At 35.3% G+C, this 21520-nt stretch overlaps 1 protein-coding gene across 1 annotated transcript; it reads left to right on the top strand.

Moving 5' to 3' along the window:
* The first annotated feature begins 6895 nt into the window (after nt 1-6895).
* Nucleotides 6896-8999, top strand: LOC133882337 (peroxidase N1-like). The gene is made up of 3 exons (XM_062321480.1): nt 6896-7343; nt 7437-7599; nt 8419-8999. Exons 1-3 carry the CDS (start codon nt 6939-6941, stop codon nt 8838-8840), a joined length of 990 nt encoding a protein of 329 aa, XP_062177464.1. The 5' UTR covers nt 6896-6938; the 3' UTR covers nt 8841-8999.
* The last annotated feature ends 12521 nt before the right edge of the window (nt 9000-21520 follow it).

A 21520-nucleotide genomic window follows, 5' to 3' on the forward strand; every position in this document is an offset into this window, starting at 1 on the left:
GTTTATTATTAAAATAATAAACATAGTAAACACCGTAAATGTGATATAAAGGCCACAACCAAAAAGGAATAATATATACTACATAGGTATAATATATATTACATTCTCCCACTTGGACTTTATAACACATGACCATATGGTATTAGGTTCTTTAGTTTTGGCCAATCTTTTATGGAATCCTCCAACTCAGTTAAGAAATGTTTCACACGAATCATGGCGGTAAAACCATTATAAAATTAGGTCGTCCCTTCCATGTATCACGATGTAAAACACTCCTTATATGAGTACCTTATGGATAATCAAGCTTTATGAATGAACTTCCTATAAGTCATTCGGGTCCAACTTTATTTATCCTCATGGATAAAATAACAAATGTGCACAAAAAATCTTTATTACAATAACTTTATGTCTATAGACCAAAAAGAGACAAACCAAGCGAAAATGAATTAATGAGTCTCATATATTCCGCATGACTTTATTCTTTCTTTACCGGTAAACTTTAAGTCATGGGATCCGCAATCATTAATCCATTACTTATATGCTCAATAGACCATTTATGTCTCTTAATGTTATCTTTCGTATTGAGATACTTGATGTCGATTTACTTCTGCTTCTACTTTTTATTCTTATAAAAGAAGATTATAGTAGAATTACCGCAGAGTATCTTTATGGTCTAACTGTAAAATCGACAATATTGAGACTTTCAACAAAATGTCTCAACCATCATGCCTGTGTACTGAATTCATAGCACGCTAGACTTTTAGCTTTCTTGTTAGACGTAGCAACTATAGCCTGCATACTGCATCTCTAGGATATATCCTTCAATAAAAAAGATATATACCCTAAAGTAGACTTTCTACTATCTACACAATCAGCAAAACTCAAATCTGAACAACTAACCACTTTCAAATGGAAAGTGTATCCTTAGGTTAAGTTGTACTTCTTGGTTCCTTGCATATACCGCAAGACTTTATTTGCAGCACTTTATTGACTCAATATACTTATTGTCAGTCATATGGTTATGTATAATGCAGACTTTTAAAACTTTTCATCTGCCCTTATTCCAATACCTTTGGGACATTAATCTTTATTTAATTGGTTCCTCTTAATTGCTACTGAAGGTGCAAATCCTTCATTCTAAATTTTTTTCAAAACTTTTTCAATGTAGGCCTTCCGAGACAATGCTAATATTCTTTATGTCTCTATGAATCTCTATGTCAAAAGACATAAGAGGTTTCACCCAAATCCTTCATTTCAAAGTTTTGTGAAATGAACTTTATGTAGCAAATCTAAATCATCACTTGGAAATATAGGACTAGAAAGATTACTGTACTCCCACTGACCTTAAGGTATATATACTAATCAACAAGGTTTTCAATAAACAATAAAACAATAACCTTGTAAAAAGTATATCACCGATGAGAGATCTATCACAGCCCATAAATAGAATTCTTTAATTCGCAAGCTTTCTGACTGTTATTTATAAAACCTTTTGATTGTTTCATGTAAACCTCATCTTTAAGATCTCCATTCAGAAAGGTTGTTTTCGCATCGATTTGATGCAGCTCTAGATCAAAATGAGCTACTAATGCTATGATTATCTTGATGAACCATTCTTAGACACTGGAGAGAATGTTTCACGATAATCAATGCCTTCCTTATGAGTAAAACCATTGGCTACGAGTCTAGTTTGACTTTTGAGCAATGGATTTATCTCTTACTTCATGGAACTGAATCTCAATGCGGAGTTTTCTCCATTCATAGCATGTGAAAACAAATTTGGATCATCTTTATGTCCAATGTCAACATCAGACTCTGGGAGATATACAACATGATCACTAAGAATTGTTGATCTATTTATTCTATAGGATTTTCTTAATTCTACTTCCTCTGCATTTTGCAATGGGAGAATAGACTTTTGAACCTGTTCTGTATGAGTTGGTTGTTCTAGAAATGATTGTGGCTCAGGATAATCAATCTGATTTTTCCTGAATTCAATCATTCATCCTCTATGAGGAGGAGACTTAGCCAACTCTAGTGCTTCCTCAAATTCCAGTTTATATGAATGAGCACTCCCACTAGGTTCCGTATCCTCTAGAAATTTTACAATCAACAACTCTAGGCTTATATGAAGGACAATAAAACATTAAAACCCTTTAAAGTTTACTAGATAGCTTATAAAAGATCCACTGGTTGTCCTTGAATCTAATTTCCTAAGGCGAAGATTATAAATCCTCTCTTTAGCAAGGCAACCCCATATGTGTAAATAATTTAAACTAAGCTTCCATCTATTTCATACTTTAAAAGGTGTCTTAAGGACAACCTTAGATGGAGTCCTGTTTAACATATACACAACGATCTTCAAAGCTTTACTCTATAAGGGTAATAGCAGATTAGTATTACTAATCATTTCCCCTTTGTGTGTACCTACCTTAATACTCTATGCCTATATTAGATCTTCTGATCTTCATATTGTTTCTCTTCTTCTTCCTTATAGGTATTGAAAGCATTCAATACCTCAGCTTTAATATTTGGAAGATAGAGATACATAAACTTTATATGGTCATCACTAAAAAAGATAAAAAAATATCTCTGACCATTTAGGCAGTGAGTATGAAAAGGTCAACACCTTTCAATGTACATGATCTCAAGAATCTCAAAATGCTCTCTTTGGCACCTCTAGTGGTCTTGTTGGTATGCTTTCCCTTATGCAGCCCACACAAGAACCAAAGTCAGTAAATTACCGACTTTTATTTACTGTATGGAGATGTATTTCAATCTCCAAAGCCATAACCAGAGCATTTTAAATTCTCAAAGACTCTACTTTACGTCAACATCAGTATGCAGAAATAAACAAATAATTTTGTTTCAAAAATTGGGATGTAGGTCAATTTTAAATAGACTTTAAATAAACCCCAACCAATATTCCACCAAAAATAAGAAAAATTTCAAAAATAAAAATTGAAATTTTTAATAAGCCAAACTAGAAAATAGATTTCAAAAAGATTATGGAATATAAATCATTTTTGAGGTCAAAATTATAACTGAATTTTAAAATTAACCTATAGATCCCAACAAGCTCAAATTATAAACACGTGTTATTCACTTTTAAAAAGATTCTGCATTTGTGTTGACAACGTGGATTGTTAAACCATAATCAATCCACAACATATTTGAATGAGTCACTAAAAGAGATTCACGACATACTAGATATATGAGATTATCTTTATTTTAAGTCATTTCTCATACTTCACACAATCTTTCTATATATGCCCTTAATTTTTTCTTATTGCATGAGAAATAGGTATCTTGATTGCCATAATACTTTATTGGCACCTTATTCTCATGCTTTAATTGTTGGGCATGATTGCACTTATCGGTCTTTCCCTTAACATGAGTAATCATGTAAACATTTTATGGATTCTCTCATATCCTTGAACACACATGGTTAGAAGTTTATTTACTAACCATTTATCCTTACGTGTGTTACAAGATAAAATTCTACACTTAGAAGAGAGAATTCAAAAATAAAATGACCAATAATGACTCAAAAAATCTCAATCTTTAGGGACTTAAGCTAAGCTATAATATCCTTCATTCCTATAATGATATTATAAACACTTTAGAAACTGTAAAAGGTTTGTCCTTAAAGCTTTTTCTATTAGGGTTCTAGCCAAGTTTTGTTTGAACTTACTAAATGTTCATAAACAACCTTTATAAAACTTTGGCTCTAAAACATTCAGGAATAAATCCCTGATGACTTTAGTGACATGAGATTTCATGAACATCTAACTTAAGTGATTAAATCACTCCCACCTCATGCTTAATAATCTCACGTGGCGTACTTAATTCTGCGGGAGTAGGTGGTTTGTCCACACGGAGCACCAAAATTTTTAACACCCCAAATGAATAAGCATATTAACATTTTTCAGTCAGAAAAATATTAGCATAATGTATTGGAATATGAAACTACCAAGGTAGAGTAATATGAATAGCTGCAATAACCCAAAAATAAAATAAATACTTTAATGCTATGAATTAACTTTATTTTAAATTAGCCAATGCCAATTTAAATAGTAAATTTCAACCTACCTGTGGGCAAAGGTTGCATCACGAATGAAATTTACTCTTTATTAATAAGACTAAAGCAAATTTAAATATTAATAAATAAAATTCTTCGTACCTTTGGGCAACCGAAAGAAATTTTACTTTTAATACTAAATTTGTTATCTTATTCTAATTAAGTCACAAAAATAAAAACTTCCCTTTGGGGATAGGTAATTAAATTTATGAATTAATTACAATACGATGTTAATTTTTCTATATGAAGTTCATGTGTACGATCCTTATGCAATTATTACAAAATTAGGATGCTTTGGCTCTCCCAAAATCATAATAATCACGCTGTAATTCATGAACATCTAATATATCTTTATGAGGTTCATGCATGTAATCCTGATGTAATTATCATACAAAAAATGGGATGCTTTGGCTCTCCCATAATTATTATGATAATTACGTGTGTGTAATCTTGATGCAATTGTCATTCAAAATTGGGATGCTGTGGCTCTCCCAAAATTATCATGATAATTGCTACTTCATTAACATCTAACAACTTTATAGATGCCCCCTGAATAGCCCCAGGAATATAACAAACCAATACTTAAAAGGGGTAAACAGCATTTTTCCAAGGTGCAAGCAGATGAGCTCCCAGGAAAGTGAGGGGGGTCACACCGGACACACTTAAATCCCAAGACTTTCCTTGCCAGAACTTTCCCCGACATTGCATTCTTAGATATTACTGTAAACACACCAGTATATATGGTATTGTTAATTATTCTTAGGTCTAGGCATCAAGCAATTTATATTTAAACAATATAAATTCAACAATTAAAAATATATTCCTCAATTCATGTATTAAATAAACAATAATTTTAATACACAATACTGTAAATAATAAATGGAATAAAACCTTAATATGAAAGCATAAAACCAGACTTAGCTCAATGGTTTGAAGCTTGTCACTTTATGGACATGAAGGTCCCAAGTTCGAACCCTATATGAGCCAAATCTTTTATTTTATTTAAATGCTACTGTAATGGGCTACTATATTGGGTTGGGTTTCTGGGTCACAAGACTCCAAATGGGCTACTGTATTTGGGCAATTGGGTCAACCCACTTAATCGGGTCGGGCCTCTGGGTCTATGTATAGTGCTGGCCCAAACTAGGTCAGCCCATTTAAATGGCCCAAAACTGCATGGGTTTTAAAAAAAAAAAAAAAACCCTACTCGAAAAATATATCCAACCCAAAAACTTTAATGGGTCGAAACCCTACCCAATCACCAACCAACCCGACCCGTAATGTTCCAGATGGGTTGAAAACCCTAAAAATAGAACCCTAGCCGCCACCACTTTATGAAAATACCCATATCAAAATTACAACAACTTAAAATTAGGCAGTATATCACAATACACAGAATAGTGATAAAACAAAAAATAGTTTTATCAAATTTATGGGTTTTCACAAACAGTACGTGAACAACAAATATTCACAAAATAATCGCTAATGCGTTTCTATCATGTCACAAAAGACGAAATATTGCTCAAACAATATTGACAAACAGAAGTGAACAATACCAAATAGAATATACTTGATTCAATATTGATAACCAATAAAAATACTTGATTCAATATTGATAACGCATAGTAAAATTATACGCTAAGCAAAATAGCACAGAGGATGGCTCTGATACCACATGTTAGAAATAATTAACATATTACTTAATCTAACATGCGCAGCGGAAAACGAATAAGACAGGATTCAGGCTTACCTCTAGCCATATTTGCTCAAGCGTCTCCACGATCCATCTGAAGAACAAGAAATATTATTTGAGGGATCTTCTAACCTATGCCTATTACCGAATTGCCGTACTGATGGTGTACACAGGCTGTTTATTTATAGGCTAAGTCAGGGACCCTCAAAATGGTAAACACCGTATTTGTTTCCTTCCATCAAGGAAACAATATCGTTAATTGATTTTAAAATCAATTAACCGATTCCATATTTACGGTAATCTAAATAAATAGAAATAACCATAATACCGTATATGTTTATTATTAAAATAATAAACATAGTAAACACCGTAAATGTGATATAAAGGCCACAACCAAAAAGGAATAATATATACTACATAGGTATAATATATATTACAATTTTTCGAGTTTGAGACTACTTCTTAAATTGCCAGATCACAAAAACTCTAACGGGAACATTGCTAGAACTCAAACTTTTAGGTTGATTTTTATATATATATGTTGATATGATTTAATAAAAATATTAAAAAAAATAATTATAATTTCTTGAAAAATAATTTCTCTAAAACATTTACCCGCTTTTCTTCTACTCTTGTGCTGAGTAGAATTGGATGGATTGAGACTGCTCTTGTGCACGTACGATAAATATTTTTATTTCAAACTTTTCTCCCCTTCCTCTTGCTCGATCTTGTCAATTATCTGATCTGTTATAGCTTCTCAAATATGAGATATGCGCGCATGAATTGAAAGGTGATCCTTCAATCATTTTCGTGGTTGAGATATTACCGCCATTATCTTATTCCTCCTCATTGTCTTTATCTCTAAATTAATGGACAATCTATATATCCACTTTATCCTCCCCGACGACTAATTCTTACGCGGCATAGTACCATGCAACCCCACAATCATTACAAGACAAGGGCCCCTACTGCATCGTGCTCCACCGACGTACTTCAGTGTGCGCGGAACTTTCCCCCCCCAGCTCTGCTTACTTTCTTCTCCGACCTTTGACCTAACATTATCCTATAAGAACATGTGATCGACCTCTCCTTTCCCACAACATCCCTGTCATCCCAAGGCAAAGCAAATTAGAAGCTTTCTTTCTTCTCTTCACCATATCAAAAATGGAAAGTAGTGGACTTTCTAGCCGAACATTTCTTTTGGCGCTTCTCCTGCTCGGCTTGGGTGCCTCTTTTGCGAATGCCCAAGCCACACGCGTCGGGTTCTATGCTGCCACATGCCCTCGAGCCGAATCCATTGTCCGCTCGACGGTTCAATCTCATTTCCGGTCCGATCCCACAGTCGCTCCCGGACTGTTGAGGATGCATTTTCATGACTGCTTCGTTCAGGGCTGCGACGCTTCTGTGCTTATTGACGGGCCCAACGCCGAGAAAACAGCCGGACCCAACCGTTCGTTGAGAGGATTTGAGGTCATTGACGATGCCAAGGCACAGCTTGAAGCTGCGTGTCCTGGGGTTGTCTCTTGTGCTGATATTCTTGCCCTTGCTGCCCGCGATTATGTTGTTCTGGTAATTATTAATTTCCCATGTTTTTGTTTACCATATGTATGGTAGCTCCATGCCTCCTCCATTGATGATTTCTTGCATTTTTTTTCCCTCCAGACAATTGGACCGACTTGGCAGGTGCCCACTGGACGCAGAGATGGTCGTGTATCGTTGGCCACCGATGCTGCAAATTTGCCTGGCTTCACTGACTCCATTGATGTGCAAAAGCAAAAGTTTGCCGCAAAGGGTCTCAACACTCAGGATCTTGTCACCCTTGTTGGTAAGCAATATTATTTAACGCAGATATACTATATGTTCACTACAGTTCGTTAGAATATCAATATGAGGTTGAGCTCACTATGAGCGGGCTGACAAGGTTTTTTTTTTTTTTTTTTTGATCTACCCATTTCACTTGAAAATGAGAGGATCATATTCATTGGTCAACTTGAGCTCAACCTATTTGAGGATGGTCATTATTTTCAGTACGTTAACCAAATAAATGACTTTTAAAAGACGTAAAATGGTTTATGCTTCGCATCTATGAGAGTAAACCATTTTTCACTGCTCCCACACATTTTTAGGCAGACTATTATGAGAAGGCTCCTTATGAGCTAATTTGTCCAAACATCCTGAAGATTGCCCGAACAATGCCTCTTACAATTGCTTGTCCATATCAATATGGGCGCATGCAATTGCACTCATGAATTTCAATCTCACCATCGGATGTCTTTTATTTTCACTTACTCTTTTAAACACTCTCTTTTTTTGCAATTCATTTTCGTCGTCTCTATCTTCCTCGCATCTCTTTAGATTATATGAAAATAAAGAAATATTTTGTTGATTTTCCGTATGAGCCAAATGCCAAAAATTGTCATTTTTCTAAAAATCTCATTTTAGATGATTATACACCAGAACAAACTAAGCATAAATTTGATTAATTTGGTTGGAAATGTAAAAACAATACTTATATATATATATATATATATATATATATATATATATATATATATATATATATATATATATGCTTAAAATTTGATTTCCTTAAATATTTAGATTAATTTGAACTAAATTGTATGCATTTTTTTGTGATTATAAGGTGGGCACACCATTGGGACATCAGCTTGCCAGTTTTTCAGGTACAGACTATATAACTTCACTACAACCGGAAATGGTGCGGATTCCACCATTGATGCCGCTTTCCTTCCTCAACTACGAGCGCTCTGCCCACAAAATGGCGACGGGACAAGGCGCGTCGGACTAGACACAGGCAGCCCAAACAGATTCGACACATCTTTCTTCACAAACTTGAGGAGCGGGCGGGGAGTTCTGGAGTCTGATCAGAAGCTATGGACCGATGCCTCCACCCAAACTTTTGTTCAACGTTTCTTGGGGGTGAGAGGCCTGCTTGGGTTAAGCTTCAGTGTAGAGTTTGGAAAGTCCATGGTGAAGATGAGCAACATTGGGGTCAAAGGTAGTACTGACGGTGAAATTCGCAAACTGTGTTCTGCGATTAACTGATCGACAAGTGCAACAAAAAAGAAATGTTTCGATCACTTTTTCTTTCAGATTTCCATGTCCGGTAAGCTAAGGATATGGGAAAAGAACAAAAAAAAATTGATGTACTGAATTTTCGTTTCATCGGCGTAAGCAAATGAATAAGAACGATATATCAGAAAAGTTTTTCTCGTGTCCAACACTAATTAATTTGCATCTCCTAAAAGGAAAAGAATATGGAGTCTGTCGTAAGATACCAATGCAAATAACTCTAATGTTTAGCTCTAATTCTTGGGCAGCAGGAGCTAAGGGTTAACAAGCGGAGCAGTTATTAATTGCTAATAATCAGTAACTGTTAATAACTGTCAACAACCGTTAATCGAATAACCGAAAAATAAAAAATAATCGCAACTTGAGAACCGGATAACTGGGTACCCCGATTGCAGTTACCGGTTATCGGGTTTTAAAAAACCTGTTTATAACCGGATAACTGGTAACCGGTTTTTATATATATATATATACACAAACACACACAAATAATTATATTTATTGTAGATGAATCCCAAACTCAACCTTTAATTCAATAAATTAACCATCTTAAGTTTTTTAATGATGAAGGTTTGGTATTTTTTTTAAATTGTCATCATATTTTAATAATAATACAATTGTCATTATATTTTTATAATATTTGTTTGTTTGATTTTCTTTGCAATCATTATATTTAATATATGGACTTGATTGTCAGCTCATTAAAATAAATGAAAGGTGAATCGTAAAAGAAATTTTGCACGTCAACTAGTATTTACTATTTAGAATTGAATATTGAATGATAGATTGGGTATTAGATTAAAAAAAATAAAAAGAAAAGAAAAAGGTATGAAAACCAGTAATTTGATTAATAATCGGATAACCGGCGGTTAGTAATAATTGGATACTCCGATTATAATTGCAGTTATGAGAAAATAATCGCAACTGTAATCAATTATACACCCTTAGCAGAGCCAAAAGTCCAATTTACTTTGTTGTGATTTACCTTTTTATAGTGATATTGGATGACTTATTTGTAATGTCGTATAGCACAATTATGCCTTGAAAATTGATTCCATGTTTCGCACGCGCAGAATTCCCGAGCGTTAATTAACTGCATTCTATATCGTCATTCGTCATAATTGTACAAATCATGCCTCCTTCGGAGTCTTTAAGGGTCAAAGGTAATCACTTGATTTCTGAAGTGATTTATGGAAATCACTTAGTTTCTAAGAGGGTGGTGGCCCGGCCGGGTCGGGTTAATTAAGAGTAATTAATATAAAAGTAAAAATAAATTGCCCTTTGTCTGAATATGAATGACAAAGTCAAATTCAAGTGAAATGCATCCTAATCTTGCACATCATGATCATGACTCAACATCTTTTATGTCATTCAATTCTAGATTTTCTCCTGTAGAAAGCAGGCAAGAATATGAGAAATTAGGCATATGAATGCTTGTTTTTGAAGAAAAGTTGCGTCAAATTTGACCACGTAACATGAAATTCGATGGCCTAGCTAGGTTTAATTTTACACGCGCAAAATTCCCGAATTAATTAACGGATTAATCTTGGGCTCGATATATGGGCCACGTGAGCTCACCGTTTAAATAAATATACGCCACATCAACTAGTTTAAAATGAATATACGCGCATGATAAATAGGTGTGAAGATCGAGTAGTACCACTCCATATTTTGAGCATACTTAAATTCCATGCATGACATTCTATTTTGAGCAAAAATTGTTTTATTGTGCATGTTTGCCAGTATACTTAAATTCAATATAGTTAAGATTTTATTTTACAAATCTAATAGTGCATATGATATCACGAGGTGAAGATGTGTGACAAGTCATTTAAAATTTTTAAATAAGGGAAAACTTCAATTTACCCCCATGAAGTTGTCACCAATTTGCAATTCTACCACCGATGTTTCAATTTTGTTAATTGCACCCCATTAAGTATAAAAAATTTTCAATTTAGGGAATCCGTCCAAATCGACCGTCTGAATTAACGAAATTTGTCTCACGTGCCGTTCACGTGCCTGTTATTGATGTAAACGGACGAGAATGCCCTACTTCTCAACGCACATGTGTCTTTTACACTTGTATGAAAAAAGATGAACAAAAGTCATCATTTTTAAAAGTTGGAGCCGAAAAGCACAGACCCGTTCGTCGTCTTCTTTAGGGTTTATACACACCTTATCCATGTTCCTTTCAGCCTTCGTGATTTCGCCTTCCTGTGTGGGTTTTCTTCAACTAGCAAAACGACAATCGACACTGTTGGGGAAAGTTTCGTGATTAAATCGAAGTGGTGTTTTTTTCCAAGGTATGTTAAATGACTCCTCTTTTCAAATTAGGGTTTTGTGCAATTTGAGATTCCGTCGTATTTTGTTATGGAATATCAAATTCCTTTTAAAGTTAGTTTATTATGCCTTTCTTTTAGTTGCAGATTTTTCTTTCAATGATTGGGTGTCTTTTTCAAGGTTGAAAGTTGGTTTCACTTATTGGGTCCGTGGGTCCGTGTGTTTTGTTTAGGGTTTATACAGCTACGAATTTCTATAGTGTTGGGTGCATGTGCTTTGCCTTTACTGAGTCTATGTGTTTGGTTTTTGTTAGACATGTGATGCTTTGTGTTTTGCTTTGGTTGGTTACATGTGGGTGTAAAATCCGTAGGTGGTCCCCATAAGATTTTGTATGCATATATATTAGTTGATGTTATCAAGACTCTTGTTTTAGCTGCTTCAAAATTAAAGTGCTTTGTGTTTTGTTGGTTGGTGACATGTGGGTGTAAAAACTGTAAGTGGTCCCCATAGGATTTTGTATGCATATATATTAGTTGATGTTATCAAGACTCTTCTTTTAGCTGCTTCAAAATTAAAGTGCTTTGTGTTTTGTTGGTTGGTGACATGTGGGTGTAAAAACTGTAAGTGGTCCCCATAGGATTTGATATGCATATATATATTGGTTGATGTTATCAAGACTCTTCCCTTTTATTTAATTCCACTATATATGTGACTTATTGTGTTTTATATCATTGACCTCATAGGATGGGAAGTAGTAAACTGATGGTTGAGGTTCATTATGGGGGTAGGTTCGATCGGAGGTTTGGTTGTGTGTATGTAGGTGGTGAAGTTGAAGTGCATCACGAGAAGGTTGACCTTGATAAAATTATCATATTTTGAAATTGAAGGTATATGTAAGAAATATGGGTATAGGCCAGGGGATTTAATGTATTTTAAAGATCCTGGGAAGAGTCTTGTTGATGACTTGTATTTAATTACTTCAGACCATGATGTACTTTCACTGTCTGCTTGCCATACTGGGCGTGTAATATTGGAATTATACATTGTGTCTTTTGGGAATGAAGGGGGTGGTGAAGAGGATAGTGAAGACGATGATGAATACGGAGGGAGGGTTAATTTTGATGATCCTTGGTGGGCAGATAAGTTAAGTGAAGATGAAGACTTATTTGATGTTGATGTTGGTACGGGTGCTGGATCATCTAATGTACAACCTGATAATCATAGGGTTGAGAGTAGTGAAGAGAGTAGTAAAGAGGGTAGTGATAATGATAGTGAAGATGGGGACCACACTGAAGCTGACCAAATGACATATGAAGATGTTGATGAAGATGTTGATGATGACTATAACTCTGATATGGGTAGAAGTGACATTCTTGTCTCACCAGTACCTAGTGATGAAGAATGTGAAATAACCTCTTCTCCAGGGCTTGAGTTCCATTCAGTTGACATGGGAGATCCAGTTTTGGAACTAGAGATGAAATTCCCAGATATACGGACATTTAGGGAGGCTATTAGGATGTTCAATCTTAAAAGGGGGAAGGACATCACATTTAAAAGGAATGAGAGACAAAAGTGTATAGTTGTGTGTAAGGAACCAAATTGTAATTATAGAGTATATGCCAGAAAGCTGCCTGATGAAGAGACATTTCAGATAAAGTCTATGCAAAATGAACATTTGTGTTGCAGGCAATTTAAGAACTCAATTGTCACATCCACTTGGATTGCTGACAAACTCATAGACAAGTTTAGAGTTCAGCCCAACATGCCTTTGGGTGCGATTCAGAATGAAGTGAAAGAAAGGTGGAGGGTAGATGTAAATCCAAGCATGATGTATAGGGCAAGAACAAAGGCTAATAGAAAAATTTTTGGAAAGCATGAGCTTCAATATGTGAAGTTGTGGGACTATTGTGAGACATTGAGATCAACCAACCCGGGAAGTTGTGTTGTGATGAAAGTGGATAGGCCAATGCTTGAGGTCAATCCAAAGTTTCTAAGAATGTATTGTTCCCTGGCTGCCATGAAGAAAGGCTTTCTAGAAGGATGTAGACCTGTTATAGGGATGGATGGGTGCTTCCTTAAAGGTCCATTTAAGGGGCAACTCCTAGCTGCGGTTGGACGAGATGGGAATGATAATATGTATCCAATTGCCTATGTTGTAGTCGAAGCTGAGACCAAGGACAGTTGGATATGGTTTTTGGAAACCTTAGTATCCGATCTTGGAAACCATGAGCAGCATAGCAGGCCAACATTTATTTCAGATCGACAGAAAGTAAGTTATGGTACATGATTACACTTCATTCATTTTTTATTGTTAATGTACAATGTTGTACAATCTTAATGTAATATATTGTTATAATTTTTGTAGGGGCTAATGCCAGCATTTGAGGTGGTCATCCCAAATGTAGACCATAGGATTTGTGTCAGGCATTTGTATGCCAACTTCAGGGACATCGGGGGGCATCGAGGAGTGGCCTTGAAAGAGAAGTTATGGGCTGCAGCTTCTGCATACACTGAAGGGGATTTTATGAGTGTAATGGATGAGCTGAAGAATATGAACAATGATGCCTTTGAGTACTTGCACAAAATTGACCCAAGTGTATGGTCCAGAGCATGGTTTACTGAGGATACAAAGTCTGACCTTCTGCAAAACAACATTTGTGAGTGTTTTAACTCATACATTTTAAAGGCTCGTGATAAGCCTATCTTGACCATGCTGAAGATGATAAGGAGAAAATTGATGCGGAGATATCAAGCTAAGAGGGAGGGCATTCAAAAGCTGACTGGAAAGATAACTCCTAAAATTGCAAAGAAGTTGGAGGCATTAGTGTATGAATCAATGGACTGTGTTGCCCTATATGCTGGTGATGACATGTTTGAAGTGAGTGGTCCAACTGGCAAACAATTTGTGGTGAACATGAGGAGAAGAACATGTGGCTGTAGGGTTTGGCAAATGACTGGAATCCCATGTGTGCATGCATGTGCTGCTATACGACATAGTTGTAAGGATGCAACAGACTATGTTCATGACTTTTATTCTTTGGAGATGTACAAGAAAGCATACGAGCCAATTATATATCCAATGCCCAGTGAGGAGCAATGGATAAAAACCCAGCATGAGGAGTTGGAACCCCCAGTGGCTAGAGTGACCCCAGGTAGACCAAAGAAGTTAAGAAAAAGGGGAGTTAATGAAAGTAGAGATCTGCAAAATAAATTCAGAATTAGGAAGTTTGGAGCAAGGATGACATGTTCTAAGTGCAAGGGAAAAGGGCATAATAAAAGGGCATGTCCAATGAGTATGAGTCAATTAAGTCAAGAGTTGCCTACCCCACCTCCAGCAAGTGTGAGTTTTGCTATTGGTCTTATTATCCTTGTTGTTATTGTGTAGTACATGCAAACTGATTGGCTCACACATTTTGCTATTGACTCTGTGTAGACACAAAATACTAGCTCCAGCATTCGTACACATCCCAAAACCAGAGGTGGTGCCAATCTAAAGGTACTAGCATCGGGGGACATCATTGATTTCTGTGGTTTTTTTTTTTTTTTTTTGTTAGTTTTTTCCTTTGTATATTATGCTTACATAAATGCTATTGTGTTTTGTTATTGGTGTAAGGGTTCAAGGACCCGACAGTCCGAAAGGATCAAGAGTATTTTTCGGACCATTGCATCCAAACCCACCATACATATTGATCTAACTGGGAATGGGTCAGATAGTGGGACAGCAACAATAGGAGGTGCAGCAACCGGAGGCGGACATGCAATCAGAGGTGGGGCAGCAGCAAGAGGAGGTGCAGCAACCCAAGGTGGACATGCAATCAGAGGTGGGGCAGCAACCCGAGGTGGACATGCATTCAGAGGTGGTGGAACTAGTGGGGCAGCATCAAGAGGTGGGGTAGCAACCCGAGGTGGACATGCATTCAGAGGTCGTGGAACTAGTAGGGCAGCATCAAGAGGTGGGACAGCAACCCGAGGTGGACATGCATTCAAAGGTCGTGGAACTAGTGGGGCAGCATCAAGAGGTGGTGCAAATCCAATTGCTGATACGGCAACCAAAGGCAAACGTATAGTTGTAACCGTTAAAAAAGCAATTGAAATTGCTGAAGAGAAAAGGAAGAGAAGGAAGCCAGATTGGAAGATATAATTTCATAGACAATCTTTTGAAAGTTTTTTTATGAACAACACTTTAAATGTTGGTCTAGTGTGCAGTTGGTCTTTTGTTTAATGCACATGTTAGGTAGTTGAATTTGTTTTTGCATTTGTGTCAAGCATTTGCACTTTAAATGTAGTTGGAATGTTGGTCTTTTGACATGCATATGTAGTTGGATTGTTTTTTGCACTTTAAATGTAGTTGGATTGTTTTTTGCACTTTAAATGTAGTTGGAATGTTTGCGATTTTGACATGCACTTGGAATGTACAGCCATTTATGCGCGCAGTTTGTGTAACACATATCATTTATGTGCCCAGTTTGTGTGCTTTGAAATTGACATGTTTGGAACGTTTGGCTTGGAATGATTTGTGGAACAATGTATTTGTGCATTTCAGGTAAAACGTTGAGGGGCTGAAAACGTTGTATTAGTCACATCCAGTCCATGGCTCTTGGCTCCCCATTTTTTGGACCATGATAAATGAGTGTCCGATATTGTGCGTTGGTTTGTAAATGGGACAGATGGTTTACATCGTATCCCTTTGTGATAAGAATTTGCCGATTTCTTAATGTCTCTATCAAATTCCTCATATAATAGCGATAGGGTGAGGCTGCTTTTGTGGCGTGATCAATGCTGAGATAGAGAGATTTCACTCCATTAAATTTACAAAAAATATTTGTTTCAAGATCTCGCCGTTTGGAATAAAGAGGTGAATTAGAGAATGTATTTTGCTGTAAATTTATATACTCATTTTTCTCAATAATAGAGGTGAATCAGAGAATGTATTTGAGTAGTTTTATTTAAACCAAATAAAGTTATTCGACCACTATAACCAATTAGATGGCATACAGCACAATCGGATTTCTTTCAAAATAATTCAGTTGACATACATATTGATCACAAAACAACTTGACACATTACTTCAAAAATTTGTGAGTGTTTGATACCACAACATGTTCCAACTTAATACACCGCAACACAAAACAACTTTCAACAAAAAACATGCACTGTTCCACGCTTGCATCCATCATGGCAACCTCAAACGACCAATTGTACTACCCTACTGGTTTTGGACTGCATATCCGAAGAAAAAGCACAGTGCAAACATAATCCATGAACACACAAGCATTGTATGGTAATTCTTCTTCATTGCTCCATGTTTGATATCCAAAATTTCGATTTCTTTATGATATTGAAGATTTTCAGTCTTCACAACCTCAACTTGTTTCTCCATTTCGGCCTTCACCTTCCCAACTTTTACTTCAATCATGCCTTCACATCGTTTAGCTTCTGCCACCAAACCTTCATGCCACTCAAACAATCGATCAACAACTCTCTTACCATGTTCACACATTTTGGGATCAACCCACTCAAAGAAACCACAATCCCTATTAATCTGCCAAAAAACAACACAAATCAAATTTCAAAAGTTGACATACTAGGTTCATCTACATATCAAGGTTCAATATTTCAGCACAAATGAAACATAATTGAGATGACAAAGCCAATACTATTGCAGTATCAAAAACCCATATCGCATTCTTTAATTATTTTTACAAACACTTTAAAAATTTCAACAAAGACAAAACCCTAAAATTTTGAACCCTAAAGTGATTAACTCAGTTTTATAAAACCTAAACAAAATCATACTATAAGCTTGGAAAAAACACCCAAAAAACCCTACAATTTTTTGATCACCCAAATGTATAATGAAACCCTAAAATTGAAGAGAATAATTAGCACTTGCCTTCCAATTTTCACAACCCATAAACCTTCTTCCGAAATTTTTTCTGGTGTGTGCCATTTTCACGATCATAGGCCGCTCGCAGTAGCATATTCGTTGCCGTGAAAACAATGCAACAGTCTGGGTGGACTCCGAGCTTGCATCTATCCTCTCCTTTGAATCCCCATTGGAGTTGGTTATTGGGTCGCCGGACGAGCCCTGCTTCGAGCCATCCATCGTCTCCTTCAACTAGCTGGGGCGAAACCCTACCCTTTTCCCCGATTTTTTCCCTTCTCTCCTCTCTTAATCTCTCAGTATGAAATAAGGGCACGAGAGGGAAACGGGTTGGGTTCTATAGTTATTTGAGAAAAAAGAACGGCTAAAAAAATGAGGGCATTCTCGTCCGTTTACATCACTAACAGGCACGTGAACGGCACGTGAGACAAATTTCGTTAATTCAGACGGTCGATTTGGACGGATTCCCTAAATTGAAAATTTTTTATACTTAATGGGGTGCAATTAACAAAATTGAAACATCGGTGGTAGAATTGCAAATTGGTGACAACTTCATGGGGGTAAATTGAAGTTTTCCCTTTAAATAATGTGACACCATATACGTTGTTAAATACAATATCAGTACTTTAAATAGAGAGGATCATTATCCTGTAGCTAGTATATATGCTATTGTCTGACCCAAAAAGCAAATTAAGAAGAAAAAAACAAGAGAGGAGAGGTATATATAATAGCCAATGGGTAATGTATTAATTGAATGTGAGGGTGCATGTTACGTACGTACATACTTGAAGGGTCCAGCTCATGCTGAGTTATTATAAGATAGCTAGTGGTGTTCATGTTCAGCGGGCAGTTTCATGTGACAAATCTACATGCTACAAAATATAGTACTAATAATACTTTTAACACCCCAGATCCGGATAGAGACAATTGTTCAGATAATTGAGTACAATTACAAATTTATTAACAAACCAAAACAGTACGTGAGCCACCAGGAGAATTTAAGTCAAGGAAAAGCAATGAAAATTGGTTGGAATTTCACAAGACAATGTCATGAGCATAGTACGTGAGCCACCAGGAGAATTTAAGTCAAGGAAAAGCAATGAAAATTGGTTGGAATTTCACAAGACAATGTCATGAGCATAAGCTAAACTCAGCTGCAGGCAATTTATTAATTTTTTATTTTGATTCTCTGAGAGAGAGAGAGAAGGAGCCGAACAAAACAATTAAATGTTTTTTTTATTACATGTTTCATTGCCGTAGTTTGTTTGATGTGAAGTTCAAGATATATAATCGTTGGCAAAGATTCCATGCCATGCTACTCCCATTATAATTATTGTGCTGTCATTTTACCTAATCCTTGAAAAACACGATGGCTTAGGTCAACTAACCTTTAACCTAATCAGAACTCATTGGACACTAAAATAAAACTACTTTTGACTAGGAGATCGATCGATTAGGATCAAATTAATCAATAACAAAAATCAAATCTAAAACTTCAGAGTTTGTCGGACCATAATAGCACTTACCCAAAAATTTAAGCCAAGGCAAACATGCAACAGTAAAACAATATTTGCTCAAAATAGAATGTAATGCTTTAAATTTAAGTATATATACTCAAAATATAGACTAATGCTACTCTTTACACCTATTTATTAAATATATTCATTTTAAACTGGCTGATGTGAAGTAATGAAACTCTTCACACCCAACAGGAACTTTTCATGCTTGATGTATGTTGTTTATTAGGGCTTCTAAGACCACTAAGAGTTTTGTTTAAGCTTGTGATTAAGGTACAGTAAGAGCTTTCGAGATTGTAATTTATGGTGGTTACCGAACATTCCATCCTCAAAGGTCAAACTATTGATCCTAGTTTGTATTTTTCGATGTTTGGTGCAACCGAAAAATGATGGTCAACGGAAATCATTTTCAATTTGACCATAAAAGCCTCTTTAATTTTTACAAAACGATTTACAATTTTAAAAATTGTAAATCCTTTTCCGAATTTAAACTCTTCATTCTTGCAGACACATTTGTAGGAATCTACTACCACGGGGCATCCGAGTATGTTGGTAGCTAGAATCTACCACCGAAGGTCCTTGAATTTTGGTATTCGATCTCCAGTGTCGGTAATCGCCGTCGAAATCCGGCTAGTGCCAGAATCTGGCACTTGTTCGTTGGAATCCGTCACTGTCGCTGGATTCCATTGACTAGATTTCGGCCAGTTTGTCGGAATCTAGCTAGTACGGCCAGAATCCAGCCAGCACAAATGGCCAGATTTTGGCGAAACTAGCCGAAATCTATCCAATACAGCCGAAATTAGGCTAGTTTGCTAAAATCCATTACAAATTGCCAAATTCTATTCACCTTCACAGGAATCATGTTGTACTGTGCTAGATTCCGGCTAGTTTGGCCAAAATTCGGTGGTACTGGGTCAAATTCTGGCAAAATTGGTCGGAATCTGGCTATTGCCGCCGAATTCTGGCCTTTGTCACCGAAATCCAGTAAAAGTGATCAGAATCCTACCGGCCAAATGATGAAATCTCGTCACCGATGATTTTTCATATGAGCCAAACGATGAAAAATAATTTCAAAGAAATCATATTTTCTAAAAATAATTTTTTTGAAAATATTTTATAACGGAAATTTTTTTTATCGAAACAAATGGAGTAGATATAAGAGAGTTAACAATGTTAACTAGGTGATTGCCTGTGACCAGCAACCTCAATAATTGGGCTTGCTTGCCAAGCACCAGAATAGAACAGAGTAATGTTGTTACTGTTCACGTACTTCTTCTTTTTTTTTTTCTTTTTTTCTTTTCACTTTTTTATATTTTTCCCTACCAATCAATATCAAAACATTCTTATTTTTTTCACTTTTTATATCACATCAATAATTTTTTATTACTATTTAAATAAAAAAAATTTACTACAATACAAAACTTTTCACTTTTTTATACAAAGTCTTTTTATTTTATATAACATCATCACTTTTTACTAATTTCAAAACTAACAACTAACTACTATGTTCTGTTCTGTACATGTCTTTGCTAAACAAATCCATTATTACCATTTATCTTAACTATTCCTCCTTGTATTATTTTCTCTATCCTGACAATCTAACTAGGTTTTTCTTACCTAACAAAAATAAAAATAAATAAATAAACGATGATTTTGACTGGTAAACTACATTTAAAAGACTTATTTCCCACTTCAATGCGAATTATTTCAATCTTGAAATGCATAGGCTTCATAGTAAGGTGTTTTGTGTGTGTGTCATTGATTTGATGCATTTTATTTTAATTTTTGTTTTTGAAATGTTCTGCCGTTCTGTTGTTTATTATTGAGTTATCCACTCCTAATTTATTATTCTTAATTGTTCGTAATTCTTCTTTTATATACTTAATAAAAAAAAAATATTTTATGCGACGAGAGAGAGAGAGAAAGAAGAAGGGAAATCTCTAGGAAAATGCCATAACTAGTCTCTGTTTCCGTACAATTATACCTCACAATTCAAAAGTTGAAGAATGATCAAAATAATGAGCCAAAATAATAATAATAATAATAATAAAACAATTCCGCTTGGGTATCACACCTATACCAAACCACTTTTTTTTTTTTGTTTTTTTTGTTCTCACTACTTTTTCAAAAATATTTGTCTAAGGTTATAATTATATTTCATATTGTGTATGTATCTATTTTACAGAAAAAAAAAAAAAAAAAAAAAAAAAAATGATGGATTTACAAATATTCAAACTCTTTATTTCTTAAATCAAAAACAATGGTCTCGATATAAAAAGCACGAGAACACGAGAGAATTGTAACATAATTTTGTTAAATACATGTGGAACATACAGGCTAAGCAACCAGCAACATATATGAAAAGGAAAAATTATAGTCTTTATCAGCTTTTAGATTAATTCTTGTTAAAAAAAAAAATTAAGTACTGATATGTATTGTCAAATCAACTAACCTTGTAAAGATAAATGTATATGTAGCATTTTGTCTCCACATATATATATATATATATATATATATATATATATATATATATTACATCCACCACAAGACGTAGGCCAGTCAGTTGACGCTGGACAGAATAATGATTATTCTGTAAGTTAATCAACAGACAATTTGTAAGGAAGAAGACAGAAAAATTATCCCATAACACAGAGAGAAACTCTGAGAAAAAATATAATATTCAGTTGTATGCCGAAAAACGCCCACAAATCGGGCTATTATAGCTAAAAATTATCAAAAATAGCAAAACCCTAATAACATTATTAAAACGAAATATAGAATGAAATAAGTCGGCTGCCAAAAATTTGGTCCAAATTGGGCTCAGAATCACCTCCTAAACGGTAAACGAAAAGTTACCATAAAAGAAAAAAAAAAATATCTAAAATTAAGGTTTTCGAAAGCAAAACAGTGAATTTTGGGATCAAAATGAGGTGCTCCAAGCGAAGCTGGTGGCCACGACGTGCGTGCCGAAGAGA

The sequence above is a fragment of the Alnus glutinosa genome, chromosome 11, assembly GCF_958979055.1.
Source record: "Alnus glutinosa chromosome 11, dhAlnGlut1.1, whole genome shotgun sequence".
NCBI classification, from domain to species: Eukaryota; Viridiplantae; Streptophyta; class Magnoliopsida; order Fagales; family Betulaceae; genus Alnus; species Alnus glutinosa.